General features: G+C 41.5%; 1 protein-coding gene across 2 annotated transcripts in view; it reads right to left on the bottom strand.

Annotated features, from left to right (window-relative positions):
• The window catches only part of ttyh2 (tweety family member 2), a 61,739-nt gene that overhangs the window by 33,234 nt on the left and 1,418 nt on the right, over positions 1-27,087 (bottom strand). For both annotated transcript variants that reach the window (XM_031314774.2, XM_031314775.2), the window contains exons 2-3: positions 14,417-14,589; positions 3,305-3,416 (exon numbers count right to left, since the gene is read on the bottom strand). In XM_031314774.2, the coding sequence (XP_031170634.1) occupies positions 3,305-3,416; positions 14,417-14,589 (285 nt within the window). The remainder of the gene's footprint in view (positions 1-3,304; positions 3,417-14,416; positions 14,590-27,087) is intronic.

Here is a 27,087-nt window from a genome sequence, read left to right on the forward strand (position 1 = left end):
AAAAAATCTTATTAGGAGAATGCTGTCTAAATGTGCATGTTTGCAATCATGTAGTCGGCCAACTTCCAAACCGTGTTTGAGCTCTGGCCAAATGCTAAGTGACTAACCCAGACGTTGACCCTGTCCATTGGGTGACTGTTGGCTGCCAAACCCTCTCACAACACCCATCTCCAAACAATAGAGTTATTATTAGTGTGGCTGGTAAACCCTTCAAATGTCACATCAGTCCCATTACAGCATCGATAAAGCATCCCTGATTGGTCACCTTCCAGATTTAACAGCCCTGTTGATGTTTTTTTGCATCTCTGTTCAAATGTAATGTCTCCAAATTGCACCTCTTTTAGCATGCAAATGTTTTGGTTAATTGATATTCTCAGTAAGATCAACGGTGTTCGTTCCTGTTTGAGTATGCATGTGTTCATAAACGCATCATATGCATATATTCCAGACTGTAACTAATCAAGGTCTCAACAGTTGCTGGGAAAAAAGCATCTAGTGATAATGAGTCTAACATCCTTCCTTTCCTCTCTTATATACTGAGTCTTTAGAAGCAAAATCACTTCTTAACTCTCCTGAAGCCGGTGCTAAAAGGCATTTGTGTGGGCCGAAGGGCAGTGAGGCCTTCATTGTCAATGATTTCAATACAGATTTCAATCTGGACTCTGCCAATCAGACAGGCTAGCATTGGTCCTTGTTCTTCCCCATCAAACACTTTTGTCTCCTGGGCTCATGGTTGATTAGGTGGGGGGAGACTGGGAACTGTGTGCGGCACACTGGGTTCTTTGTCCTACTCAAGAACTAGACTTCTTAAGAGTCTATAGCTGCTTGCAATGAACTCACTCATCCACACACAAACAGGCGAGCACACTCACGCGCACAAGCTTCTAAAATAAAGGCCACCATGTCCAATTATGGGTTTGCACGAGTTCACACATCCCAGGGGGATACACTGACAAGCTTTCAGATGAGCTATATGTTAATGATTTCTCTCCTCTTGCTAATATGACTTTGAGAAATGAACATAGCTAAGTGTTTTACAAGACTAACAGGAGCAATTCATAGAATTTGGACATGACAAAGAGATGTATCTATCAGTCTGTATTAAGGTAATACAAGCTTAACATGTGGTTATATCGATTAAATATATAAGGCAAACATTTTTACGGGTTATGTTAGCCGGTTAATGCACGTCACGTGAGAACTAATCCCAACTGACAATCTAAAACAGCTCTACTGATCTTCCAACATCACTAATCACAGAGTTCTTACATGTTTCCAGTTTCAATTATTGATGAAGTGCATCAATCAGAGCCAGCTAAGAACTACTCTCCATTAAAATCTGAGAATGTGTTCCCTCATCATCAGTGTAAGGAGTCCTAACATAGTGCTGTGGGCTCTACCCTCTCAGCAAAGTGTTTATTACTGAGACCATGTTGAGTCACCGCACTAAGTGGCTCACATACCACCACATTAATCTCCAGTAACGCAGATGGAGACTTAATCCCTACTCTTCGACAGCAAGTCACCCAGGGTGTCTGCCTTACACACCATCACAGGACCACGGCTGGTCACACACAGCTGATGGTACCAACACTACATCGGAAAAGGCAGTTATAGGGTTTGTCACAGTATCAAGTCTCAAGTTAATCTTTAGTTAAGTCTTAAGTAAAGTCTCAAGTCAGTATGTACAAATATAAAGTCAATCCGTACAAGTCTTAAATTAATCTCTACCAGTATCAAATTAATCTTTACAAGTCTCAAGTCAATTTGTACAAGTCTTAAGTCGAGTATCTAGGGCAAACTGTACAAGTCCCAAGACAGGACTTGAGACAAACTGCACAGGTCTCGTTCAGTCAAGAGAAGTCTCATTTCTTACATCTTGTCAAAGCAAATCTCTTTCAGATCCCTATTGATTCTCAAATGATAATTTTTGCGACGAAGCTCTGACTCATGCCAAAGTCTCATGTGTACAGCTAGTACAACACAATACTGTTGATTGCCAAGCCAAATTGCCCAAGTACTTATGCTAATAGTGTCGACAGGTAATTAACTTTATTATTATTTCAAAACATTTTTTTAAACATTGGGGAGAACATATCCAACTGTTTTGACTTCTCTAAGTGTGACTCTTGACTGAAAGGAGAAAAATGCCTTGTCATTACTGTGAAATTTGTGGGACAGAGAGCTACATTTGGGTGTTTGATGGGAAGTGAGGCAGATAAAAATAGAAAAGGATCATGCAAACACACTGAGCTAAAGTGAGCACAAGAAAGACACAGGGCGATGCTTTGTTCCTGCTGAGGCCACAGCGGCTGGGAGAAGGCGAAGCAGGGAGGGTGAGAGCGTGTGAGTTGTCTGTCTGGGAGCAAAGAGTTTTTGTGCGGAGAGTCTGTCAATTTGTGTGTAGCGGTAAAGAGCCATAAAAAGACAATAAAAACATTTAAAGGCATACTAAATTGAGTCCTCTGGGCTTTCCTCCTGTGTGTGTTTGTGTGTCTGAGTACATCACAAAGCATTGCTGAAGCGTTCACTCAGAGCTATTTGTTTCTAACTAGATGGGTCTCTCATCTATAAACGTCTTACGAAATAGCAAAAACTAAAAGTTTTTTAGTTTGTTTTTTACGTCATGATGCCACTCAGTTCACCAGGGGACATTATGTGTTTATGTGTAGGAGACATTCTAACCTGGCTCCGCCCACGTACTTCCGCTCAATTTTTATTTCCCTTCAGTACTCCGTCTGGATTTGCGGTATATTCTTGGATTTTCTACGGCCAAATATTTGGCGGTCCAATCAGCGAACAGAGGGAGTGGCTGAGAATGATGACGTCAGGACACGCGTGAGAAAGATGCGAGTGAAGCCATTCGGTCCGTTGTGGCAGCAACGCTTCTGAATATCCAGAAGTTAAAGCCCGAGCAAGAACAATATTTACTGAATTGTGTTGGTGGCCATGATGTTGTGGCCCTCCTCCCCACGGGGTTTGGGAAAAGTCAGATTTTCCAGTTCGCTCCATTAGTGGTGAAGGAGTTGGCTAAGGCTAACGCTAGCAATGCTAATGCTAAATATAAGCCGATAGTTGTTGGTCTCCCCTCTTGTTGCACATGCACATGACATACGTCATGACCAAACGTTAGCCATTGGTTATGGCAGATCCAGAGTGGCTCTGGGCAGATCCAATATAATCAACAGGAAGTTAGCACTTGTCAAAGGAGAGAGGCCAGACTCTCTGTACAAGTGAAATGTACGAGAGTCTGGTAGGACCAGGCTAGAGACATTCATCATATGACACTAAATGTTTTACCTACCAGACTGTCCACGCCACCCAGCGTGTGATTGACGTTGTACAGGGAGTAGGTCAACTGGTACACACCGTCATTGGTCTCACTGTTGCCATAGAAACCCACACCCACTGCAATGCTGTAGAGAGAGGAGGCATAGAGGGACAGGTAAGCCTTTGATGAACTGAATAAAAGGAGCAGGGAACAACATCAGCGCTGCATGGCTTGTAAGTCCTGTATGTCAGAGGTGATGTCTTTTTCAGTCACTGAGGTTTGTCATTTATTAGAACCTTTGTTTAATTAGGAAATTAATGCAACCTAAAAAAAATAAGGATTTTCTGTCTGTTATAAAACACTGTGCCATCCTGCGATAGAGTTCTACTTCCTACAGGGAGTGGGGCACAACAGAAAACAGCACCTACACATGTTGTGAATAATTCATGGGATCTTTTTCGCCATGGCATTTGGGTATTATCATAAAGCAGTATCATCAATTTCTCCATCAACCCTGGCTTTTGGATAAACAGGGGGAAAAAAATGCAAAATGTAATGAGGCACAGTCTCTGAATGGAGAAGGAAATGTTATTTTGTCTACTCAACAGTTAATTGTCAAGGTGAACGCAGTCATCCAAACAGAATGAATGACAGTGGATTGAAACGTTGCCATGTGTGTGTCTTAGGGAAGCATCCTGGAGGCTTCACACACAATTAAGGTTATGAGAAGGATAAAATTAGATTCATTCAGAGTTTGTGCTTCTTCCATAAAACTTTTCTGTGCTGCATCACCATGTCCTCTCCCTCTTTTACTTTTTGTACATTGTTTTAAGAAATACACAAAGATAAGCGACTGAAATCTGCACGCAGAAAACCTATTTTTATGGACATATTTATGCAAACCTCAGAACTGAGTGGTTCAATACTGAAGCAAAAAATAAATATACTGTATCTATAAAGCACTGGAGTTGCGAGAAACTGTTCAAATTTCTGTGTTCATTTATGTAAACAACACCTCGTTGAACCAGAAATGATACAATACAGGGTTTTGGAATGTGTATGCATAATTTGAAACTGCTTTTGCATATTCAGTCATCCAAGGATTTTAATTTGTTCAGCTGGAGCATCAGCACAAAGAAAATAACCATGAACATAAACGCACACTCCTAAGCAGTCTCTCTAAGCTTCTTTTGTCCCCAAAGTGCTGTAGCATTGTTCTGTTATATGATGGGATTTGAAAGCAGCTACAAGAATCTCTTGCGTAGACAATGACATCCATGTTATGTTAGGGACAAATTAGTCTCACTTTGCCAGACCATCCACACGCTGCGGAGCGGAGGAGGGTCTGGCTAGTCTACACAGCATTCCGGGATGGGAGTAAAACATGGTCTGGTTTATTGGTATTTCTTTAAACCAATCACAATCGTCATGGGCGGCGCTAAGATCCGCACGGAGCCGCTGTAAAATAGTCATGCGAGAGAAAACTCAGATTGGACAACTAGCTGTCTGGATTTACCCTGCAGAGATCTGAGGAGCAGTTAACCATAGTCCTCATAAATCAACCGGAGTTTAAAATCCCAACACAAAGAAAGCGGAAGGAAACGGACATCGGCGAAAATACATGCATCCGGCGGAATTTCCTGCGGCACCAGAGCAATCCCGGAAGTGAAACGTCAAGGATATAGACTAGGGACGAATTAACAAACAACAATCCCAGTGCAGTAAAATGCCAAGGTTTTCCCGCTGTGTTTTTAAATTGAGGTGAGCCGCCTCCACCTGAAATAATGGCCATCTGTGCTAACTTCAGGGGAAAGTATTACCCATTAATGGAACTAAACATTAAGCTTTAGGGAAAACGAGGCACTAAATGACACGGCAAAGGCCATAAAGTGACTGGAATGTGTAAGGTGTTTGGTTCGAGATTTCACATTCACACAGCACACTAAATTGATAATAAGATGAGAGGCAGTCTGGAGCTGTAATACTCAAGGGATGAAAGCTTAGCACCTCGGCTGACATATTTCCTGGGGAGGGGGGTGCCTCCAGAGCAGATTGAATGGCAGAGATTCTCCAAGTGAAACTCTACTACATGGATGAACACCATGATGCCTCATTTTGGTGTTTTGGTGAAGGTGGTGGAGAGGGCTGTCTAACACGTTGCTCTAGTGACTGCGTAGTAAATCATTCACAATATGTCCAAACCCTCGTTCTTCATACGCAAGCATCTGTATTCATTGTTTGCCCACCCATTTATGCAGGTTTATCCTTTAATTTACGGCTTGTCCGTATGTGGTCATTTTAGAAGCTGTGGTTTTGTGGAGCTGTTGAACTGTACTGCATTATATCTGAAGGTGTTTCTTGTCTCTTACGCTGACACTTCAGTTTTGACTCAGAGTTCACTACATCAATGCCAATCAATATAAAACAGGGAGGAATATACTGCTTAACTGATGCAGCGTGTGGCTATTTTACTGCATGATTTATTATAGATCAATATTTTAATACCTCATTCATTCTACAAGGTTTTATGAGCGTGGTTGCCTATTCACTTATCTAATAAACCATGAAACATCAATACAGAATTCTCTGATCTTTTAATCGCCACATCCAATTATAGCTATCCCACAATTTATTTCAACCACGTGTCTATTACTTGATACATCAGCTGTTTATGTGCTACTTTTGGCTATCTATTTCAACCATTCATCCATTAAACTAATTAATGATATGACATGATAGGAGACATATCATGCTCATTTTCAGGTTCAAACTTGTATTTTGGGTTTCTACTAGAACATGTATATATGTTTTATTGTTTAAAAAACACATCATTTTTTCTTATACTATCTGTCTGAATATACCTGTATTCAGCCTCTGTCTGAAACGCTCCATTTTAACACCTGTCTCTTTAAGCCCCCCTCCCAAAAAAGCTCTGATTGGCTTGCGAGAAAAATATGCCGCACCTTTGCAAAAGGTAGTTCTCATCTGTGGGTGGAGATACTAAGGGTCGGGGGAGGCAAATCTGAAGGGCTTGTTGAATCCCATGTTTCTTGTCTAGGCAGCCCAGAATAAACTGTCTGTCTTATTTCACAGTTTGTGCATTAGTAGGCATTCCAGACACCCAAATGTATGTGCACAAGCACTGAAAAAGTGAGTTTTTTATTATACTAAATGTTTACTTTAAAGCTGACTCCACATCAGTTTATGTTTTTTTTTGTTTTTTTTATTCAATTTGTGATTTCTCCTCAACAATCTTTCCACGTATCCCAAAGCAACTGCAGCAGTACCCTCTGGTTGCTTTTAACCACCACTGTCCCATTACACAATGTGCTCCAGATGAAGGCCAGAGGCAGGTCAGGTCAGTACCAAAGGGATAATGAGCAGTCTCCTTAACCTCGTTGCTTCCCCCGACTCCTCCTCGATGCTCCAGATAAGTGTTAAGCAGAACAGAGAGACTGTAAATCCACGGTTAACAATGCTTCCTGCGATGTTCGTCTGGAATCACTGAAGTCTGGCAGAGCTGTTGTAGCTGTGCAGCAGTGTGGCGGTAGATGCTGAGCGCAGGTGGAGCAGAACAACGGGGCTCTTTTACTAATCAGTACAACAAGGACTCAGCCTCATTAACTGACCCCCCTGCAGGTAAAAACCACCCCCTCTGCAGATTTTAATAGAACCCTCAGGGAGGAGATTGGAGAAAGGGAGGAGGGCATACATTTAAGATAGAATAGACATGAAAAAAAGCATCAGTTTGGAGAGAGACAGCAAGAGACAGATGCAGACAGACTGACAGTGATACAAACAGACAGTACACACTGAATATATGGAGGCAGGGAGACAGACAGTTCACAACAAATAATATGACACAGAAGTAGAGAGAGAGAGACCTAGGACAAAGAGCAAATCAGAACAAAAGAGAAAACATATAGGAGAAGATTTGCCTTGCTTCATGCCCCCACATTAAATACTAATCTACTGATAATGACACATACGTTAGTACACTTTATTTGCAGTAAATGTATTGGGTAAAAGTAGCAGGGAGAAACATGGAATTCTTTGAACCGCGCAAGTGTTTAAATGGTAGAATCTAATTAATATAAGAAAACTGGGGACAGAAATGCTGCTCCTTTAAATATCTATAGTCGAATTCAAAGAGAAAGAATAACATAGATCAGAGTGGGCATGTACTGAGCAAAGGTCCAAACTGTCATGTTGATAAATGACAAAGTGGATAAAAGACACTGAGGGGAATTCAGAAAAGGAACCAAAAGCTTCAGCCTGCAGCAGAAAAATGCCCCCGGCCACTATTAATAGACTCAGACATGTTTGAATATTTGAGATTTTGCCCCAAAATGGCAGCAATGACTCTCCTGAGGTGACAAATATAGACATTTAATACGTTACTTCCTGAAGTCTCAGCAAGGGCCACCCAAAAAAAACCCGAATATGCAGTAGGCCTAGAAAATAACACAAATAGCTCCTTCCTAAATTTTTCATGCACACATGAACTAGAAAACTTCCAAAATAGTCAATTTAAGGCCTGAGATGTAGAGTTATAAATTGTGAGTTACTAAAAATACATGACCCCAAAAAAGTGAATGAGGGCTTTAGAACAGGACTGCTGCAATGCTTTAATTGCTGATGTTGCAGGCATGCTATACGAAAGCTTCTTGTGTGCCAAAGCATTTCTGTATGAGATGGAGGACACCGATATCACGTAAACAGACAGCTCTCTTCCTTTCTTTCTCTCTCCTTTTCTTTGTGTGTCCTCCATTCTCATTTCCACTTGGCAACCAATTCCTATCACAATAAACAAATACAAATAAATATTTCAAGTGTATGTAATTAAACTCCTAAACTCCTCCATTTCATACCTCTTTCATTAAACGTTTTCAAAATTTTAATATATATGCTGATTTGCATCAGACTGTCAAAAAGACAAGAACTGATAGTTATTGGTAAAACATCCCTTGCACAGCTTACAGTAATAAGAACAAGCCTTGTTTTGGAAATACTTAATTATGGTCATGCCAATATAGCAAAATTGGATTTCAATGTGAAGCCTGTAAACAATCTAAAATGGTACTCCTGTGCGTTCCATTTAACTCGGAACTCGGAAGCCGAAGCTGGGAATGACATCACACCCAAGTCTTCAAGTTTTCATTAGCTCTAGCCAGGTTAGCCATTGTTAGCAAGGCCAGTTTATAACAACGCATTACACTGTTTTTTGTGCATACAAACAACAATACGTCCACAGATATGTTAGCACTGCGTGTATGACTGATTTAGTGAGACACAAATAACACATGCTTACATAAGTGCTTATAACTGTATGTTACTACAGCTTTCACAATTCTTAATACACGGAGCAGCCATGTTGGATTTTTAGCTCGTGGTTGCCCGAAAATCCGACTTCCGAGTACAAATGGAACTAGGGTGACCAGATGAGAATGGGTCAAATTCGGGACGAGATGATTTATTATTTTTATTCAGGAATTCAACTGTCTGTCATGTAAACCCGAAAATACTAATAAAAAATCATTAAAATCATGAACTCAAGTGTCATTATGAAACAAATAAAACAAACACAATGACTGCGCTTTAACATCAGCAACATTCAATCCAATCACTCCTTCTCGTGGCTGCCTGCACGTGCACTTTCCCTGGCCTCATGGCTGCAACTTGTGCTCTCTTCATCTACTCTATAACATAAAAAGGCGACAAAAAGGTTGTATTTTTGTAATGAACCTTTGGTTAAGTATTTCAACCCCAGACTGTGGTGTCCCTCAGCTTTGATGCCACCCCGTTGTCTCCCGATGGGGATGGGGTCTTTTATTTTGGAGACGAGGAGGACTTCCGGAACGTTTTGGAAGTGGGTCGCAGGAAGAGCGCCCCGGACCATCTGCCAGACCGGGAGCTGGCTGCAGGACGACTCAATCACCATGAACAGTTTTTAATGTTCACAAAAGTGCAAAGTGTATCCGCCCTGTAATTCGGATCTGCTCCAAAATTTAATAGGTTCTACCTGGGCTCATGCTACACCTTTTAATGAAGTTTCATGAAAATCGGGCCAAAGGTTTTTCTGTAATCCTGCTGACAGACAAACAGAGCCAAAAACATAACCTCCTTGGCGGAAGTAACTATTATAGTAATATGCAAACTGTAAACTATCATGGTTACTATATTCTATTTTACCGGTGTGTTGGTTACATTCCACATGTCCTCAGCATGAGCAGCGTGTTCAGTTACAGTACAGTATAATTACACAGTTAACGTGCTACACCATGGGCAGGGCTGAACCACATCTGCTCTAGTTTTACCAGTGTTAATTAGGATGGACATCACAGCATATCAGCTCCAGCCACTGTCAAACATGATTTAAGTGGAGGGCGGCAAGACTTTAAGCAGAGACAAAAGGAAGAGGGGAGGGCGAACAGGGAAACGAAGTAAAAGGAAAGAGGACATAGGCTAAAGAAGTGAGGAGTAAAATAAAGGTGAAAAGAGCAGCTGGACTGATGAGATTAAAATGAAGTATTCTTGTCCCCAAGGCAAATTCAAAACCCACTGGACAATCACTCCATATTTCCCGTAGATTGACATAATCAAAGTTGGGAATCACATAAAGGAGAGTTGATTTCCCACCGGATGTTTCCTCTTACTTCATCTCACAAACTCTTACAGCTTATCAAGTCGGGCCATGCAAGCTCTTCAAATCTACTCAAGACCAAAGCGTGGCACTCTAATGGGATTACTATTGAGCAAAGATATATGAAACTCTTAATTTTGAGATAGGCGCACATGACATATTTTATAATACTCAAGGTATTTTTTACAGTATCTAACATGACAGAGGTTCCAACTTGAAGCTTGAGCTGCTCCATAGAAGTGAAGACCAGACAGATGGATATGATTTTCTTTTGAGGTTAGATCTGATCCACCACCCAGGCAATTAACTCATCAAACTCGTCAAGTTAAACCGCAACAACACATTCTCACTCACTCTTCCATCGCGTAAAATACGGACGCTTGGTCATGTGCCTTTGGCCTTTGTTATTCACGCTAAAAGTTTCCTTCAGCGTCAGAACTCTTGGCGTCCTTTGTTTTTTTTAATTTGCGCTAAAAGTGCGTCCTTTGGCGTTAGCTGCTGATCTGCCCGGTGCTCTGAAGGGTGCTTTTTGCGTCGTATCTGACGCTGAGAGCCACTGCCCAAGCCGCCTTATTTTACGAGTTGGGAGTGAGAACGGGTTGACTGAACAAGACTTCAATATACTGTATGTCATTATACACAACAGTGCCCATTAGTCCTTGGCTTCTTCTAGTAGTTATATTCACTCTTCTAAATTTTGAGTTTGCAACATACATCTTTAATGTGAGGAGGACTGCCACTTCTGAGTCACTCTACATTTTAAGAAACTGCACATGAATAATTAAATAAGACGTAATGAAGACTGGTTGACTGGGAAGGGAACAGAAGCCATTTGCAACCACTGAATAAATGTGTGCGACATCAAGCTACGTGTTGTATGATTAGTGCTTTGGTGCTGTTTTTTCAGAGTCATGATTCAAAGGTAATTTGACGTGCAGAATGTTCGTCATTGTGCTTTTAGTAACCAGCGTTCGGTTTAGAATTGAGGGGGTTAAATATTTCAAATGTTTTCCTTTTCTTTTCTTTTTAAAACAGCATTATACATTTATTTTCTTCCTTTTTTGCATTTACACTTTGCATTCAACAGATGTGGGCAGTGGCGCAAATATATGACAAAGTAGAAAGGGGATGCAAATCATTGGTGTGATTCACCCACAGGTGGTACACAACACAAGCTTTCGCCTGCAGTGCTGAGCTTTCATAGTCTGGTTGACACCAGACCCTTCTCAGTTGTAACTGAGAGTGGGTCTGGGCAAGGTTCATTCGCTGCTCATTTCCAAAGGGGCGTCACCACCGGTCACCGCTCAAATGCCTCTGGGCGCAATTGGATAGTCCTTCAATCAATCAGACCAATGATCCGGGTGACATAGCAGCGACAGCGGCATCAACAGGTTGCTGCGCTTCGGTAGCCGTCATGTTGAATGTACACAAAAAGCTGCTTGCTGTCGCTGCACTATCGTCATCGTGTAAAGCCCGTCTCAACGGTTGTGATTGGTGCCTCGATTTGGAAAAATTGGAAATGGGGCTTGAATGGGCTCTTGGCCAGACTGACTTGCAGAGCAAATCTCAAATTTGCTGGAAGTTCCCAGGCTAGAGGTTTCAGGATATCCATTTAACAATTAACCGCATTTAGATGTACGATAATGCTCGAGGCTTAATTTAATATTACTGGCTGGTTGCTAAACATTACTGTCACAAGGTTGAGAAAAGTAACCCCTGCTCTGGCAACAAATTCAATTAGCTACTTTGTGAAGAAAAGCACATCTCATTGACTGGCTTAATGGGTTCTTCTATCTGGTGAGGTAAGTGCTGACTGTGTTGCATAAGTCCATGTGTTTTTGGTAACTTTATAACTGTATAAACTGTAACTGTAAGAGAACCTTTGCCCCTATAGTTTGTCGGTGTTCATGTTTGTCAGCAGTGTGGATTTGAAGAGTTTGACACAGCAGCAGATTGTTAACAGACTGAAAAGTTGGATCCAGGTAAAAAAAAAATAATGAACTGCTGCAGGTTGTGTGCGCACCAGCTAAAGGCTATAACACCGATACCATTCATCTTTATCGCAGCTAAACATAACATCATTTCACATCAGGAAAGTTCCACTTGATGAGATCCAGCAGCCTCCAGCCAAAACAAATCAGATCTTACTGCACCGCTCCTTCACTGTTAGATCGGAGGGGAAACACTGGGTCAGATACTGTATCATCTTAAAATAAGGAAACATTTCCCCTCTAAAATATTCTCATTTGAAGCATTAAAGCGTAACTCTCGCCAAAATGCAACCTAGGGTCTTTTTGTGAATGTACTCGAGTCAAACTTTCGTTTAAAAAGCATATTTGGACGGCACTTTTATGCTAGCATCAAAATCACTATTTTTAAAACACTAAGAAGGCTCGACACAACATGAAACTTTGCTCCAAGTATCACCAGGGGCTCTACACATGAACTCCAGCATTGAGAACATTGTTTGTATACACAGAGTTTACTAAAAAGAAAGGTTTTGAGCAACTCACGTTAGCAGTTGTTGTTTACGCTATCCGCCATTTTCCCAGTGAAAAATAGACGATCTCCGAATGCGAATGAACGGACTCCATAGGAGGAAATGTCATTCTTATATGAGGCTCCTTTTTCAACTACAAGGTCAATATTGTGTTTCACTAACGACAAAACAACAAATTATCCGTGCATTTATATGGAACTAAGCTTTAGGAGCTTTCCATCTTTACTCTCCTCCCTTGACTATTTTTGACTGGCTCGATGGACGGCGACTGGAAAACCAACAGCTACAGTGAGTTGTTAAAACCTTTCTTTTTAGTAAACTCTGTGTACACAAACAATGTTCTCAATGCTGGAGTTCATGTGTAGAGACCCTGGCGATACTTGGAGCAAAGTTTCATGTTGTGTCGAGCCTTCTTAGTGTTTTAAAAATAGCTATTTTGAGGCTAGCATAAAAGTGCCCCTAGCACGCCCATTCAAAAGGCCATTTGACCGAAAAACGAAACTTCCGTCCTAAATATGCTTTTAAACGAAAGTTTGACTTGGGTACATTCACAAAAAGACCCTAGGTTGCATTTTGGCGAGAGTTACGCTTTAAAGTGGTTTATTTCCTCATACATAAGATATGATAGTTAAGCTTGAAATTCTTTATTTGTTCTGCCTTGTGATGATGACACCAGATCTGTGCTAATGGAACTAATGACAATTTTAATTTTACTCACCATTAGTAACCTGTCACCTGTTTTCCATTATTTGTGCTGCATTATACAGACAGGGATATGAACAGGCGTTTTTTTTTTGTTTTTTTTTTTTTTTTAATAGAAGCAAAATAAATAGGCTACGCTTTATACACTTTACAGTCTGCTAGTTCAGGCGAGCGAGGGAAGGGAAATATTATTTACAATCCATTATCATTTCTGAGCTGCACTTAGTTTTCAAGATATATATATATATATATATAATGTATATATAATCCCTGAAATATTTGAAATATATTCCTACAACTCATGATGTAGCTCTGTCTTATCTTCTATTGTTTTCTCTATGTCAGCCTGCGCTTTATGTAACATACAGTGACAACAGAGAGATTATTGCATTTGTTATATCATGTTTTCTCAGTTGGTGCATCCTTTCCAGAGGTTCAATGCATCATTGTGAAGAGATGTGTCTGCTAGTTAGCTGCACAATCACACTTACATATTGTCAGCAGAATATTCATAATACACCCAGATCAGGATGGCTTCTCCCACACCGCGACGACGGTGCTTCAGAGACAGAATGCTAACAGATTGTTTAATGCCAGTCTAAACTCAACCCTGGTGAATTAATTTGTTTTATTTATTATTATTTTGCCAATATCCCCTCAAACCAGAGCTTCCTATAAGGAGCTGCTCTGAAAAACACATTCCCAGAAAACCCTGCTTGTACAAATATCAAAAGCGTCCACTCTTTTGTGCATTTTATGTCTGGTTTTTCATCCACAAGTCATACAGAAATGTGAAAAGGGTAAGGGTTATCAGAGAGATTTCATCCACATCAAGAACACCAACGTTTCACCGGGGTAAAAGAGACAGAGCCGAGAGACAGATCGAAGACTGATCTCATCAAAAGGAAGAAAATAAAGACGATGATGTTTCTGTGAACCAAAATCAAAAAAAATTATCTGCAAAGCTGCAAATAGAAGCATGGGGTATTTCAAAAGAGAGGTGGCCTAAAGGGCATGTAGACAAAAAAGAGAGACATCTGAACACCTCAGGCAGACAAACAGACATACAGTATGGACAAATAAACAGAGACGCACTACGAACTATAATAAGTTATGGATCTCATGTGGGAATTCAGAATGTGCAGAAACAGAAAACATCACGCCACTTACAGCTTCACCCCGTTAGGAATACTGAATGACCAATAAAGAAAATAGGAAAGCAAAAATCCACAGAGAGAGTGTGTGCACACTGTAATCAGCAGTTAGTGGTAACATCTTGTCTGGGTCTTGATTCTCTCACCATGTGATGAGACCGGCGGTGACAGCGGACCAGGTGACGCAGCAGGAGTTGGGCTTCTTGCTCTCCTCCTCTTCGTCTTTGTGGCAGCAGCACAAACAGCTCAGGTAGATGGCCAGACACAGCAGGTTGAGGCCGAGCCCCGCAGCCGCCACACAGCCCAGGAATATGAGAGACTGCAGAGAGAGAGAGAGAGAGAGAGAGAGAGAGAGAGAGAGAGAGAGAGAGAGAGAGAGGAGATGACACAATTTAAGTGGAATGTAGAGTCACTTGTGACTAAAGTTTTATATAACTTTAGTTTTGGGGGAATTTGCACTCAATGTGCTTTACATTATAATAACAATAGATTCAGCTTAATTGTCATTGTACAGAGCACAAGTACTGAGACAAATGCAGTTTAGCATCTAAGCAGAAATGCAAAAAGTGCGGAATAATGTACACACTGTATGTACTGTATAGAGGTAATACATAGAAGAAACAGTAAGTGGTAGTTAAGAATAGGTTAAGATATGTGCAACAGTGTTATATACAAAATGCATGCAGCAACAAGTTATCAGCTACACCGTCGTGAAAGAAGATCCATTGCTTGAGTAAAAAGTAGCAATACCCCCATGTAAAAAAAACTAGGCTACTTCCAACATCTAAAAAACGCGTGAGTGAAAGAGTTTCACAAACAAACAGTTCCTTCTTTTGGCTTCCATTTAACATGTTCCACTGCACCGAATCTCAAAATGAAATTAAAGCAACACTATGTAACTTTTAGCTGCAGCTGTAGTTCCAATGAGACAACCTGTAGGGGGACTGAAGCGGGAAAAGTTACATAGTGTTGCTTTAAAGTGCCCATATTATGAAAAAATCACTTTTTCTGGGATTTGGGGTGTTATGTTGTGTCTCTGGTGCTTCCACACACATACAAACTTTGAAAAAAATCCACCCATGCTGTTTAGAGTGAGATACCGTTTCTGAATGTGTCCTGCCTTCAGTCTCTGGGTGAGCTGGTCAAAATCGGCATGGCTTGTGACGTCACAAGCCGAAACGAGCAGGCTAACCGCAACCATTAGCTCGTAGCGTTAGCATGCTAACGCTATGGCTAACGCTAGCATACTACCTCGTTCTCAATAGCAAAGCACTGCTACAACACACACAAGTTCACCATAATCTACAAAAGAACTACTTCCATGTGCGCCCTCATTTAGAAGTCTCCCAGCTAATCCTGCCTTGTAACTGACCAAAGTTGTAGAAACAGCCTTTCTTTTACTGTCTATGGAGCTAGCTAGCTGACATGATCTACATCTGAGCTACTGGGCATGTGCAGTGCAATCAAAGATAGTACAGAAGAAGAAGAAGAAAAGAGGTCTCACTCTGTAGCTAAAACAGAGACCAGCTGAAAAGAGGATCTGCAGCAGTGAGAGAGAGCGGTGCAGTACAACAAAAATATGGTGTTTTTTGAAAATTAAACCATGTAAACCTATTCTGGTACAACCTTAAAATACAATTATGAACCTGAAAATGAGCATAATATGGCTGCTTTAAGTTCATCAGATAAATCCCTGACCTCTGCTAAATGTCTCTCTAAGCAGAGGGTCGCAATGTCAGGATGTTCTGTGACTCCAAACGAACAATTTTTTAAACTAACGTCAACCGTTACTGTGAATAGTGCGATAATAAGACACAAAACAAACTAAGGATCATGTCTTCACCAGACCAGCTGCATTGGCAGCTTGTTATCCTTCCAGTGTCCAGCTGGAGAACAAACACCTCCTCATACATCTCTGCATCTACTTCTCTCCCTCTCATTCCTCCTTTAGCCCCTATCCCACTTTCTGCAAGAGATGGAGTGTTATGACAAAAATAGCAACAAGATTGTCCTATCAGCCTCGAATGAATTCTGCATCCATCTGTGAGCAGATGGGTTTATTCAAGCTCAGTCCCTCTTTTTTTCCTCACTCTTCCTTTTTTTTTTTTTTGTCTGAAATCTTTTTGGTCCTGAGCCATCTGTTATCATGCTGTGATGTTTGTGTGTCCTGCAAGTGAAGTAGTGGGATTAAAATCCAAAAATGGAAGAATTTGCAGGATTATGATTGCTTTAAAAGAGGCAGGATAAAACGCAAATTGAATCATCCTCCAGAAGCTGCAAAACAGCTGTTTAGGTCATCTGGCACAGTCCCTCTGCTGTCAACTTTGCTAATAAAAGAGCAAAAATACAACTGCAAATACATATAGATGTCATTATTATGTGTGTTCATTCATTTTGCACTTTGAATCTTGGTTTTTATCGTTTGCTCCCTTCCCCCTTAAAACAATCTATTCTCGCTGCTCTCCTTAGCTCCATCTGTTGTGTTGGGGTGCTGTGTCTCATCTTGTCCCATTTCACGGCTTCATGCCTTTCATGTAGATGGCCACACATCTGCTGGCAAAGAAAAGAAGGAAAATACAGAAGCAGTGTCAAAGGAAGGATGAGGCAACCGCCACTCATTGACCCCTTAAACTTTCTCATATTCTCCAGTGCCCCATAAAAATAGGTGCAGAGATTAGTGGGAAATTTAGTGCCACAGTTTAAGAGAGGCGATTGTAAATGTGTTAATGGGTGCGCTCAGACAGATGGATGGCAGTGTGCAGCAAGGTGAGACAAAGAGATGCTCCTCGTCTCGTCTTGAAGGCGGGGTGGGGTTTGGAATGATGAGAGTTGGGGTAAACTGGGTGTAATTGAGGTGAACACGGTAAATGAGATGGAGATGTGGGGCGCAGGTGGATAATATGAACGCGGGGGAGGGCGAGGGGGGAAGACAGCCTCAGATTGTTCGACAGAGGAGAAAAGGGGGAAACTCCTGCTGAACGCGCAAACACTGGGCCACCCAGCCGCTCCTATCGTCATGGTTACGTGCAGGTTAGTTGGTGCCCCTTGCTACAGGGAGGGAGGACGAGTGAAAAGGCGAATTATCACAGCCTATTTGAATTAGGCAGCATGTGACGGGCCTGCTGAAATTGCCATGCCTCTGTCTTGTGATTCCCCTGCAGCCAGGCAATGCAGAGAAAGAAGGGAATGTGGCAGAAGGGGGGGAACCAGGCTAGGGCTCCTTAGGGCTCACACGGACCATTAAAGGAAAACACTTTATACTATCTTTTACTAAGTTGCATGGTGTTTGAGCCTCTAAACCTGCTCCATACCCATTGTATAATAAAAAAATTGCACAGGGCTTTATAAGGAGAAACATTTATTCTAAGGTAGCTTTTAAAGCTATGTTATGGCCAAAACAACACTCTCCACTTTCTATCTGTCCATCACTCTCTCTATCTCTCCTTCTTTTCAGTAGTAGGGCACCAAAAATAATGGCTTCTGAATTATGTAGCATCCATTCAGTGGAAGGTCACACACAGAGTACTGTACCTGCACAAAGACACACACACACACACACACACACACACACACACACACACACACACACACACAGAGACACACACACACACACACACACACACACACACAGCACAATGCCATCCTGGAACCATCACTTCCCAAGTGCTTCAACCTTCCATTAAGTTTAAAAACACCATTTATCTTTTACCGACCGGAGTGTGCACACATTCACTCTTTGGTAAAAATCATTATCAGCTCTGACCACTTAACTGCTACCTAAATTAGGTCTGAGTAGTTTCCCATACAAGCAGACTAGATATGTTAACACCCTTCTCCTTACTTGCTCATTTCTAACTCAAGAGGCCCAGAGAAACAACACAGAGAAGACAGTGGTTCTCTGTGTTGTTTCCTCTTAATTGTCCCTATAGATGGGGGGTGGGGCGAGCACGAGGCTGGAGGAAATGACACGAGGAAAGGAAGGAAGGGAGATGCAGCTGAGTGGAAATGCAATCCCTGAGATGAGGATATGGAGGGAGTGGCAGATGAGAAAAAAAAAAAAAAGAAATAGGAAGAGAGGGTGACAGAGTGATGAAGGGAATAATGTAGGTAATGAAAACAGTGAGACAGCAGGGTGTGGATGAGGAAGAGTGAAAAGGAAAGAGACAAAGAGAAGTGGTGGTTGCCTGAATGACAAAGTGTGTGTGCACGTGCCTGCGTGTCCATAATGGGAAGACAAAGACACCGCTTCTTTTACACAGCACTCTTCATCACTCAGTGCACGACCCAGTTTCTCTCTTTACAAGTCCGTTGTAGATGCTTTCCCCTGAGGCTGCAATGTTGCATAATGCTACTTTTTGTTTTCTCTCCCCAAAATAGTGAGCAAACCCACGAATCTCATTGTTGGATGTACAAAGATAAACACTTAAGCGCATGGCAAGAACTTCTGACTACGCTCTGCCTGAAAGGATGATTAATTTAAAGGATGGCACAAGTTAACACAAGAGGAACATTCCAGCCATCTGTTACTCACAAATACAAAGCTGCAAAGCTGCCAGCTCATGAAGAACACCCAATGTAATCCAATAAGGGGTACAGCTAATTATTATTTAAAATCGTTGACTAATCTATGTGTTGTTTTTTCAATGAATCGATTATTCGTTTTAGCTATAGAATGTGAAAATTAATGAAAAACACCGATGCAAAAGTCCTTGATTTCATGTCAGTGAATGAACAATTAATCAATTATAATTGTCAATTAAGCTTCTGTCAATCAACTAATTGATTAATGTATTAATCATTTTAGTGCTATATCCAATACAAAAGTCCCGCAATAAAGCCAACTTCATTGCAGTCCACAAATCCATATTTAAAGAGAGATTTCTTGCAGATTTTCTTTTCCAAATGTTTACTGTCCATGTATAAAGGAATGGCATGTTTTACCCAGAAGATCTGACCTAATTAAATACCTCTGGATGGACACTTAAAAATGTGCTTTATTGGAGAAGAATGGAACGAGACAGAAAACAGAGGAGAATGTGCTGCGTGTCGAGACGGATGCAAACTCACAACAGTGGATATAGATTGTGCCTTATGCTGAACGCCCATTAAAAATCTATTTTTATAAACGTAGTAAAAGTAGTGACCATAATTAATATATAGAGATGGAAAGCACCTCCATCTGTTGCAGTGCATCTGCTAAGCAGGACTAACAGTGGCATTCCGCAAGCTTGGAGCAGTGCTAAATGCACTCTAAGCGATATGAAGTGTCTTCTGCAAGCATGGCTGCTCCACACCAGTTGGCAGACAGCTGTGTGATGTGGAGGAGGTCTCCAGGCGCAGTGTGCACTGATGTACAGTGTGTGTGTGTGTGTGTGTGTGTGTGTGTGTGTGTGTGTGCAGCCTGAATGGACAGTGACATTCCATAAACAGGGTAGGGGTTAAACGGGTGTCAGGTCAGTTAGAGAAGGAAGAAGATAGGGACAAAGAAAGAAATTCCACCTTAAAAGTCAAAGCCTAGTGAGCAGCAGGAGCCTCTCCTTGTGGTTGGAAATCCGTAGAGATGATTTTAGTCTTTTACTTAACTTCTAACAGTTGAAATTCTCTCCTCTTTTCTTAAAGGGATATTCCAGTGAATTAGTATTTCATGTCCATAAAGTCGTGCGACTGACCAGAAATGATGGTCAAAATTGATGTAGCAGAGGCAGAGATACCCTGACTTTTAGTTACAAGTATGAGTAAAGCTCCAAAAGCACCGGATCCTACAATTCCCATAATGCAAGCTCAAGCTGAGATAACTCTGATAGCATGATCAGTTATTTCCGCAGACTTAACAAAGCTCCCCCATACATTATAAAACAGTTTTCAGTACTTCTCTTGATGAGTAAACTGATCTTCGTGTGCAGAATTGTTGGAGTGCCCCTTTAAAGAGCAAAAACAGATTGTTTCCTTTTAAAAATGTTATTGTGAAGCAGCCACAAATTATTCCTCCCACATGTCCTACTTTGATACATTTAACATGCAGCAAAATACAATAACAACACTTTATATAATAAATTCAAACCGCCATGAAGGGCTGAATGTAGACTGCCGAATGCTTTGAGAAATGGCATCACTATGAAGAAATGCCCCTCTCCCCAGAGATCAATGGAGCAGTCCATCTCATTATCTCCATACATGCTGCTGCCTGTCGCACTCTGACACTGGGTGAACGTCCTGGAGACCGGGGCTCTTTCCAGCAGAGTGCACTCGGCTGGGCCTGCCCATGTTCACAGCTGGGATGCCATTAAGTCCCAGCAAAGCAGCCCATGGGTTATGGATGAGAGGAGGAAAAGGGAGGAAGAAGGGGCTTCATTCCCTTTAAATCTCTTACACTTACACTGCTTTGTTGCCCTCAACATTTTTGCCATAACAACCTGAGGGTCTGAGGAGCTTTGTGAGATTTTCTTTTTAGCTTTGGCAAGCACCATGTTTGGCTTATTCCTGTTGTTCTGTATAAACTTCATGAATCTCTTTCTGGTAACTGCTTCTGTGCAGGCCATGCTTACCGGGACACCTTTGAAGTGCAGTGAAGCGAGGTATCTCCCTTTTTCCTTGACACCCTCTGTGAACCCAAAGCCCAAACCTTTCCCTCAGGGGAGTCAGAGGTCATGGTTTTTGATGCTACACACCCCCACAACAAAAAGAAACCCAGCCCCCTAGCTTCCATGGAAGAGCAGAGTGTCATTGTGTTTCTACTGGAGGGGAATGTGGCTGCGTGAATCCACTCGTCCCAAATCAGTTCTTCATCACCAAACTAAAATGCAGAGGAACACCAAACAATCATAAAGCCCTGGCACCATGGATAGTCATTCAGTGCTGTCATTTCCTGTTCAAATGTTGTTAGATCTGCATGAGGGATGGACATACTACCTTATTAGTACAGACCTCAGCAATACCATCCAGCCAATCGGGTGATGATAATCACTGCCTTCAAGCACTACAGAGACAGATTGGGGTTAATGACCTTCTGGAGAGCCAGAGGGGACACTGTGAGTGCGTCTTTCTATGTGTATGCATGACACACAAAAACAATGATTGCTACAGAGGCTGAGCTGAGGTGAATCACTGTGTTAAAGATAACGTTACACAGGCATTCAGACCAACAGGGAGCGGCTGAGGTGGGACAGAGAGCATGGAAATCAAGAACGACAGATTTAAGATTGATTTTCTTGAGGAGGAGGCGTTAGGGGTTGTTAAATTTCCAATGCAATCAGAGCTGTTGTGATAGCTGAACAGATAATGGATTTTCAGCCCTTGGTATGCATATGTTTTCCATTTTCTATCATACAAACTACACAACAGCTCATGCATCTAGTTGAAAAATCAGCTGTAATCAGTCAAATTGAAATAAAATTGTGAGAAGAAGGGCTGCTGCAAAGACAATCAAATATTTGAGAGCACAAAATTAGGAATATTAACAATTGACACAATACAAAGTGCACTTTAGGAAATCATTGCTGCAGTTGAAGGACATCGTCTTTTTCTGAAAGTGGGAAAATATGTGTTTTATTCTCATGTCTTCACATAAATCCTCTCAGTCTTCCAAACATGAGCGGCTCTGACACAACGGCACATCCATTTACATGTATGTGAAGGACTAACATGAGTAAACAAAAAGGGGAAGGTGAAGGAAAACTGATTAAAGCCCCTGACACACCAACCCAACGGCCGACCATTGGCAGAAAAGGCAGTCGGACTGATGAATCGGCTCCCCGAGGTCCAAAAAGTGCCTCGGAACACACCGAAGCGACCCCGACTTCAGAGTACGTTCTGCATGTGCGCGAGACGTAATACATCTCCATAACAGCAGGCGGCGCTAATCTGTATTGTCGCCCAAAAAATGAAAAACGGCAGCTGATTGGACGAACGCGTCACGTGGGTCTGGCTGCTCCCAGATTTTTCAACCGGGCATAATGGCGGCTTCGTTCGGAATACGATCTCATATTTTACGAAGATAGTTCACTGAAACGTGTTTCTGAAAACATTTTAAGCGAGAAATAGGCCATGTAGTTGCTGAATCTGTCTTCATTTCAGATCAACAAAGGTCAGTTTAAAAGATTTTCGTCAGATTTTGAGAGGCTTAGTCACGCTCATCCCGCTCGTCATTTCCGGGTTAGCACTCCACCAATCAGATTGGTCATTGAGTCCGACTGCCCGCCCTCCGACCCAGCAAGTCAGGTCGGCCAAAATGAAGGCCGGAATTTATCCCATAGTAATAGCAGGATAAAAGCTTTCATTAGGAACTTGTCTGAGTTGGACATTAAAGTGATCAGTGAGATGAGAAAAGTGCTGTTGTTTTGTCAAGGACAAATGGTGCTGCTATTAAGAAAAATAGTTGTTCCCCTGTGCTGGAGGATAGGCAAGTGTTCTTTAATCATCTGTAATTATATACAAAGTGTACAAATGTCCATGCAATGATACTGATTTATTTTTCATTAAACTCTGCAATTACTAAGTATCCAAAGCTGTCAGTTCTATAAAGTGACCTGAACATGATAAATATCTCAATCTTAAAGTGCTCATATTATGCTTTTTGGCGTTTTCCCTTTCCTTTATTGTGTTATATATCTTTTTGTGCATGTTATAGGTTTACAAAGTGAAAAAGCCCAAAATCCACCCCAAAGGGACTTCCCATCGCCAACAGAAAATACTGTTCTCAAACTGCTCCAAACAGCTCTGTTGTAGTCCAGCCTTTACTTCAGAGACAAACGTGGTCACTTTGTAACACATGTTATAATGCTCGCCTAGCTGCTAGCGTGGTGTTTTTTGAAAATTAAACCATGTAAACTTATTCTGATATAACCTCTAAATTATGAACCTGAAAATGAGCATAATATGAGCACTTTAAAATACAAAAAGCTTTTTTTTTCCATTCTTGCAAATGTTCAGGACATAATGCATCCCACACTCAAGTAGCTCCTGGACAGTAGAGACTGTTTTAGTAGTGAGAGTAAACAACATGGCACATTTCCCTTCAGCAAAAGCGTGAAAACACATGTTATGCTATTTTCTGTGCTTGACTGAGCATACATTGAGTGTACATCCACAATCTTTACAGTAATGACTGTGTCACCCACAGATAATGACAAATGTGGGCAAGCTATGACCTCCACATAGCGAGTTACTAAATCTTCTCATCTAACTCTCGTCAAGAAAAGTAAATAAAGTGTCTTTCCCAAAATGTCAAACAATGTCCAGAATCAGAATCAGTATTAATGGCCAAGTACCAAACAGTTAGCCTGACAAGCCAGACCCACATCAAGAAATTACATTTGCTGCCGCTAGGGTGCGTCTAGATTTCTAGGCTACCAAACGTGGTAGAGACATTTTAACATACACATCATTTCTCAAATTTAGGACCAAGGAGCGTTCTAAGTAACACATCAGTTGATTATCTTAAAGAGCAACCGCCTAACTTCTAATTTTGTTGGATACAATTGGCTCTGACAATAGCAATAACGCTTCTTGCTGGCTCAGAGACCAGAGGACTGATACACACAACATTAATATACTATACCATAAAGCAAACAGAAGCACCAAGCTCAGTGTAATGCACGTTACCCACACTTGTTATTTCAGCATTATATTGGAGTTGTAGCATTATGTCACTCAATAATAGCATTTACAATGAACATAAATTCATTAATAAACGGTTGTAACCCTTGCCTGACTGATTGGATAGTATCTGAATATGCGGACCAGCAGTCCACGTTATGGACACAGAAAGTATTTGGCAAAAACTTGTTTGGGTCACAAAGCAGGAAATGGGAAGGGAAGTCAGATGGATGAGGACCTGCTGACCTACACAATATATCTGTCTCAACACACACACACAAACACACGCTTTTTCAGTTTTTGCCCTCTTTTCATCGTCTAGACCTCAGGACAGAGAGAGAGAAATGAATTAAACCCGTCAGACAAACATCAGCAGATTATCTCAGGAGCATGTGCGTCCCCAGAGCAATCATCAACAATGCTGGGGTGTCACTTTCCCACCAAGTAAAGGCCTCAGCATGCAAGTGCTTATTGTGTTTATAACTGAGTGCAACACCATGAATCCCTTGAGAAAAGACTGTCCAAAAATGTCCAGACTGTCCTGAGTTCTTGGAGGGAGAACAGGGAGGCAGCGTGATGCAGCAAGTAGGCAGCTATAAAGGCAGGCTTCATGCTATCATCGAGTGTAGCAGTTATAAACACTTTTGCAGCAGTTTACAAACTATACCACGGCTGTCAAGAGAGCTTTTTTTTTTCTCCAGGGGGCGTGCCTCAAAGCCCGCTCAAAGAGTGGACTGACTGTGACTCTTGAAAAGAAACATTCATAGCTGCAAGCATGTAAGCCTACCTGCATTATGTCAGCACATCTGATATATAATAATCAGTTAATGACCACATCAAACCTCCACATGGGTATCCAAACCAAACATCACAGTATAATACAATACGGGCAAACTAAAGCAGGGCACAGTATACTATGCAGACTGATAGTATATAGATAGTGCAGTAGTATATTCTATAGTTTATTGGCATAAATAAGACACAGTTAGCTCAAATAGCCTATAAACATCCAAATGTATGAGCGTTAAACCAAACACACAGCACGCCAGGCTGATGTGGACTTAAAAAGTTAATTTTTTAGTCCACATGGTGATGGCGAGAATAGCATGCATGCCGGTATCCTTATTAAAGTGATTTAGTGATGACTAACCCTCATGCATTAATCATACATCAATAATGATGAAAATACATTAACATACTAATACATGGCAAAAATAGTATATTGTCAATATTTTAGAGACCTCCCACAATTTCATGTGTTTAGGAGAGGTCAAGTCTAGTTGGACAACAAGTCGTATGACATACTGTAGTTCCTTTCTGGCATAGAGAACCCTTAACTCTGCAGTTAGATGCAGCTCTGGATGAGATTTTCCTAAATATGTGACTGTAAGATGAAGAACAGCTTGCTTATTGTCAGAAGACATAAATTAGAGGATGAACTCGAGTCAGGTGATTCAGACATTCCATTACTGACAATACCAGTGTCCAACAGAGGGTGAGAAACCTACTACCACACACACACACAAGTACACATGCAGACAAAGAACAGTGAAAGATCACGACCCCTTGCATTCCATCACATTGGATGGCCCAAATCCAACAGAAGAATTCACGTGATTGCCCACACTACAACTAGCCAATTACAATTGCTCTGAAAAGGCACACGGCCTTGGTTAAAGGCACGGCTCAACTGCTCAATACTCTGCACAGCCGTGGCCAACTTAACATCGATTCAGCAATTCCTTTACAAAAGAATGGACTCAACATTACACGGCTCGATTATAAAGCTTCATTTTTGTTCCGTTAGACTGAATTCTTTACCAATAAACACAGTTGCAATGCTGTTATTTATCTCAGTGCAGAAACAAATTGGATTTTCATTAATACCACAGTGTGAAGCTATGCAGTGTTAAGAAACAAAACGACACCAGCAAATTCCCTTAAACATAGACTATTTGTATCTTTTTTTTTAAGATTCTTTTTTTGGGCTTTTCCGCCTTTAATTGATAGGACAGCTAGGTGAGAGAGAGGGAAGACATGCAGGAAATCGTCACAGGTCGGATTCAAACCCTGGACCTCTGCGTCAAGGCATAAACCTCTCAGTACATGTGCGCCTGCTCTACCACTGAGCAACCCGGCCACCTATTTGTATCTTTTTACTGCCTTACAGTATAGTTATGTGTCACTTCATTAGCAAGTTTAATTCACAATTTAACAACTATGCAAGTACATCCAGGGGCGATATATCACCTGTTTTCCCAGTTCGACATCCTTTGCCTATCGTCACTGCTACTCATGCAGTCAACAAAGGAGGTGGTGATCAAAATTAAGTCTGACAGCCCACAAAGGACAGGAAATGTAATGGCCTAAATAGCATCGCATCAGCTTAAAATTGTGACATTAGCTTTGGTGCTGTGCAGAAAATTGTTCTACAAAGTGGGAGCATGAAGGGGTTGACCTATATCAGTGGGGAAAAAACAGACAAAAGAGAGCAGGAGCATGCTTGTGTCCGAGAGAGAAACATACGGTATGTAAAAGTCATAAAACAAGAGAGGTTAATGTGTGTGATGATGGGGGTTTCCCACCCCTGACATGAGTGCCTGTCTGTGGTTGACGGTCTTCTTCTTGCTCTCCTGCTGAGACTCACCACCCTCCCCTCTAATACATCCATGCTCCCCTCCCCTTCCACATCCCATGGCCCGGACTCTACTTCCACAGTGCTACAGAGAATGGAAACTGGCAGCATGAGAAGAAAATAAATCTCCTTCACTTTGCCTCTCTCCTCTCGACAAAAATCCAATTTAGTTGTGCTTCCATCTGATATCTTGTGGAGCAGAAGTGCATCAAACTATTAATGTTGGTGAAGCGGTAGCTGCTAAAAGCAAAGGGAAGCATCATAGCTAATGTTGAAGCCAATGCTTTAGTGCCTTAACATGCTATTGGGCTATATGCTGCGTTCCATTTACCTTGGAAGTTGGAGGTCATCAGGACTGGGAATGACGTCGCACCCGAGTTGACCGCGTTCAAGTAACAAGTCGAGAAACCATTATATTTAACATTGGGCGGGGGGACTTTAGCCAGGTTAGCAATAACAGTTGAAAACAATGCATTATGCAGTATTTTGTGCATACAAACACCGTAGCAACATGTCCACAGATTGAAGATGGACAGTATTGTGTGGACAACTAGTGCTAATTAACAGTTTATTCATACAACCTTCACT

This window comes from Sander lucioperca, chromosome 22 (genome assembly GCF_008315115.2).
Source record: "Sander lucioperca isolate FBNREF2018 chromosome 22, SLUC_FBN_1.2, whole genome shotgun sequence".
Lineage (NCBI taxonomy): Eukaryota > Metazoa > Chordata > Actinopteri > Perciformes > Percidae > Sander > Sander lucioperca.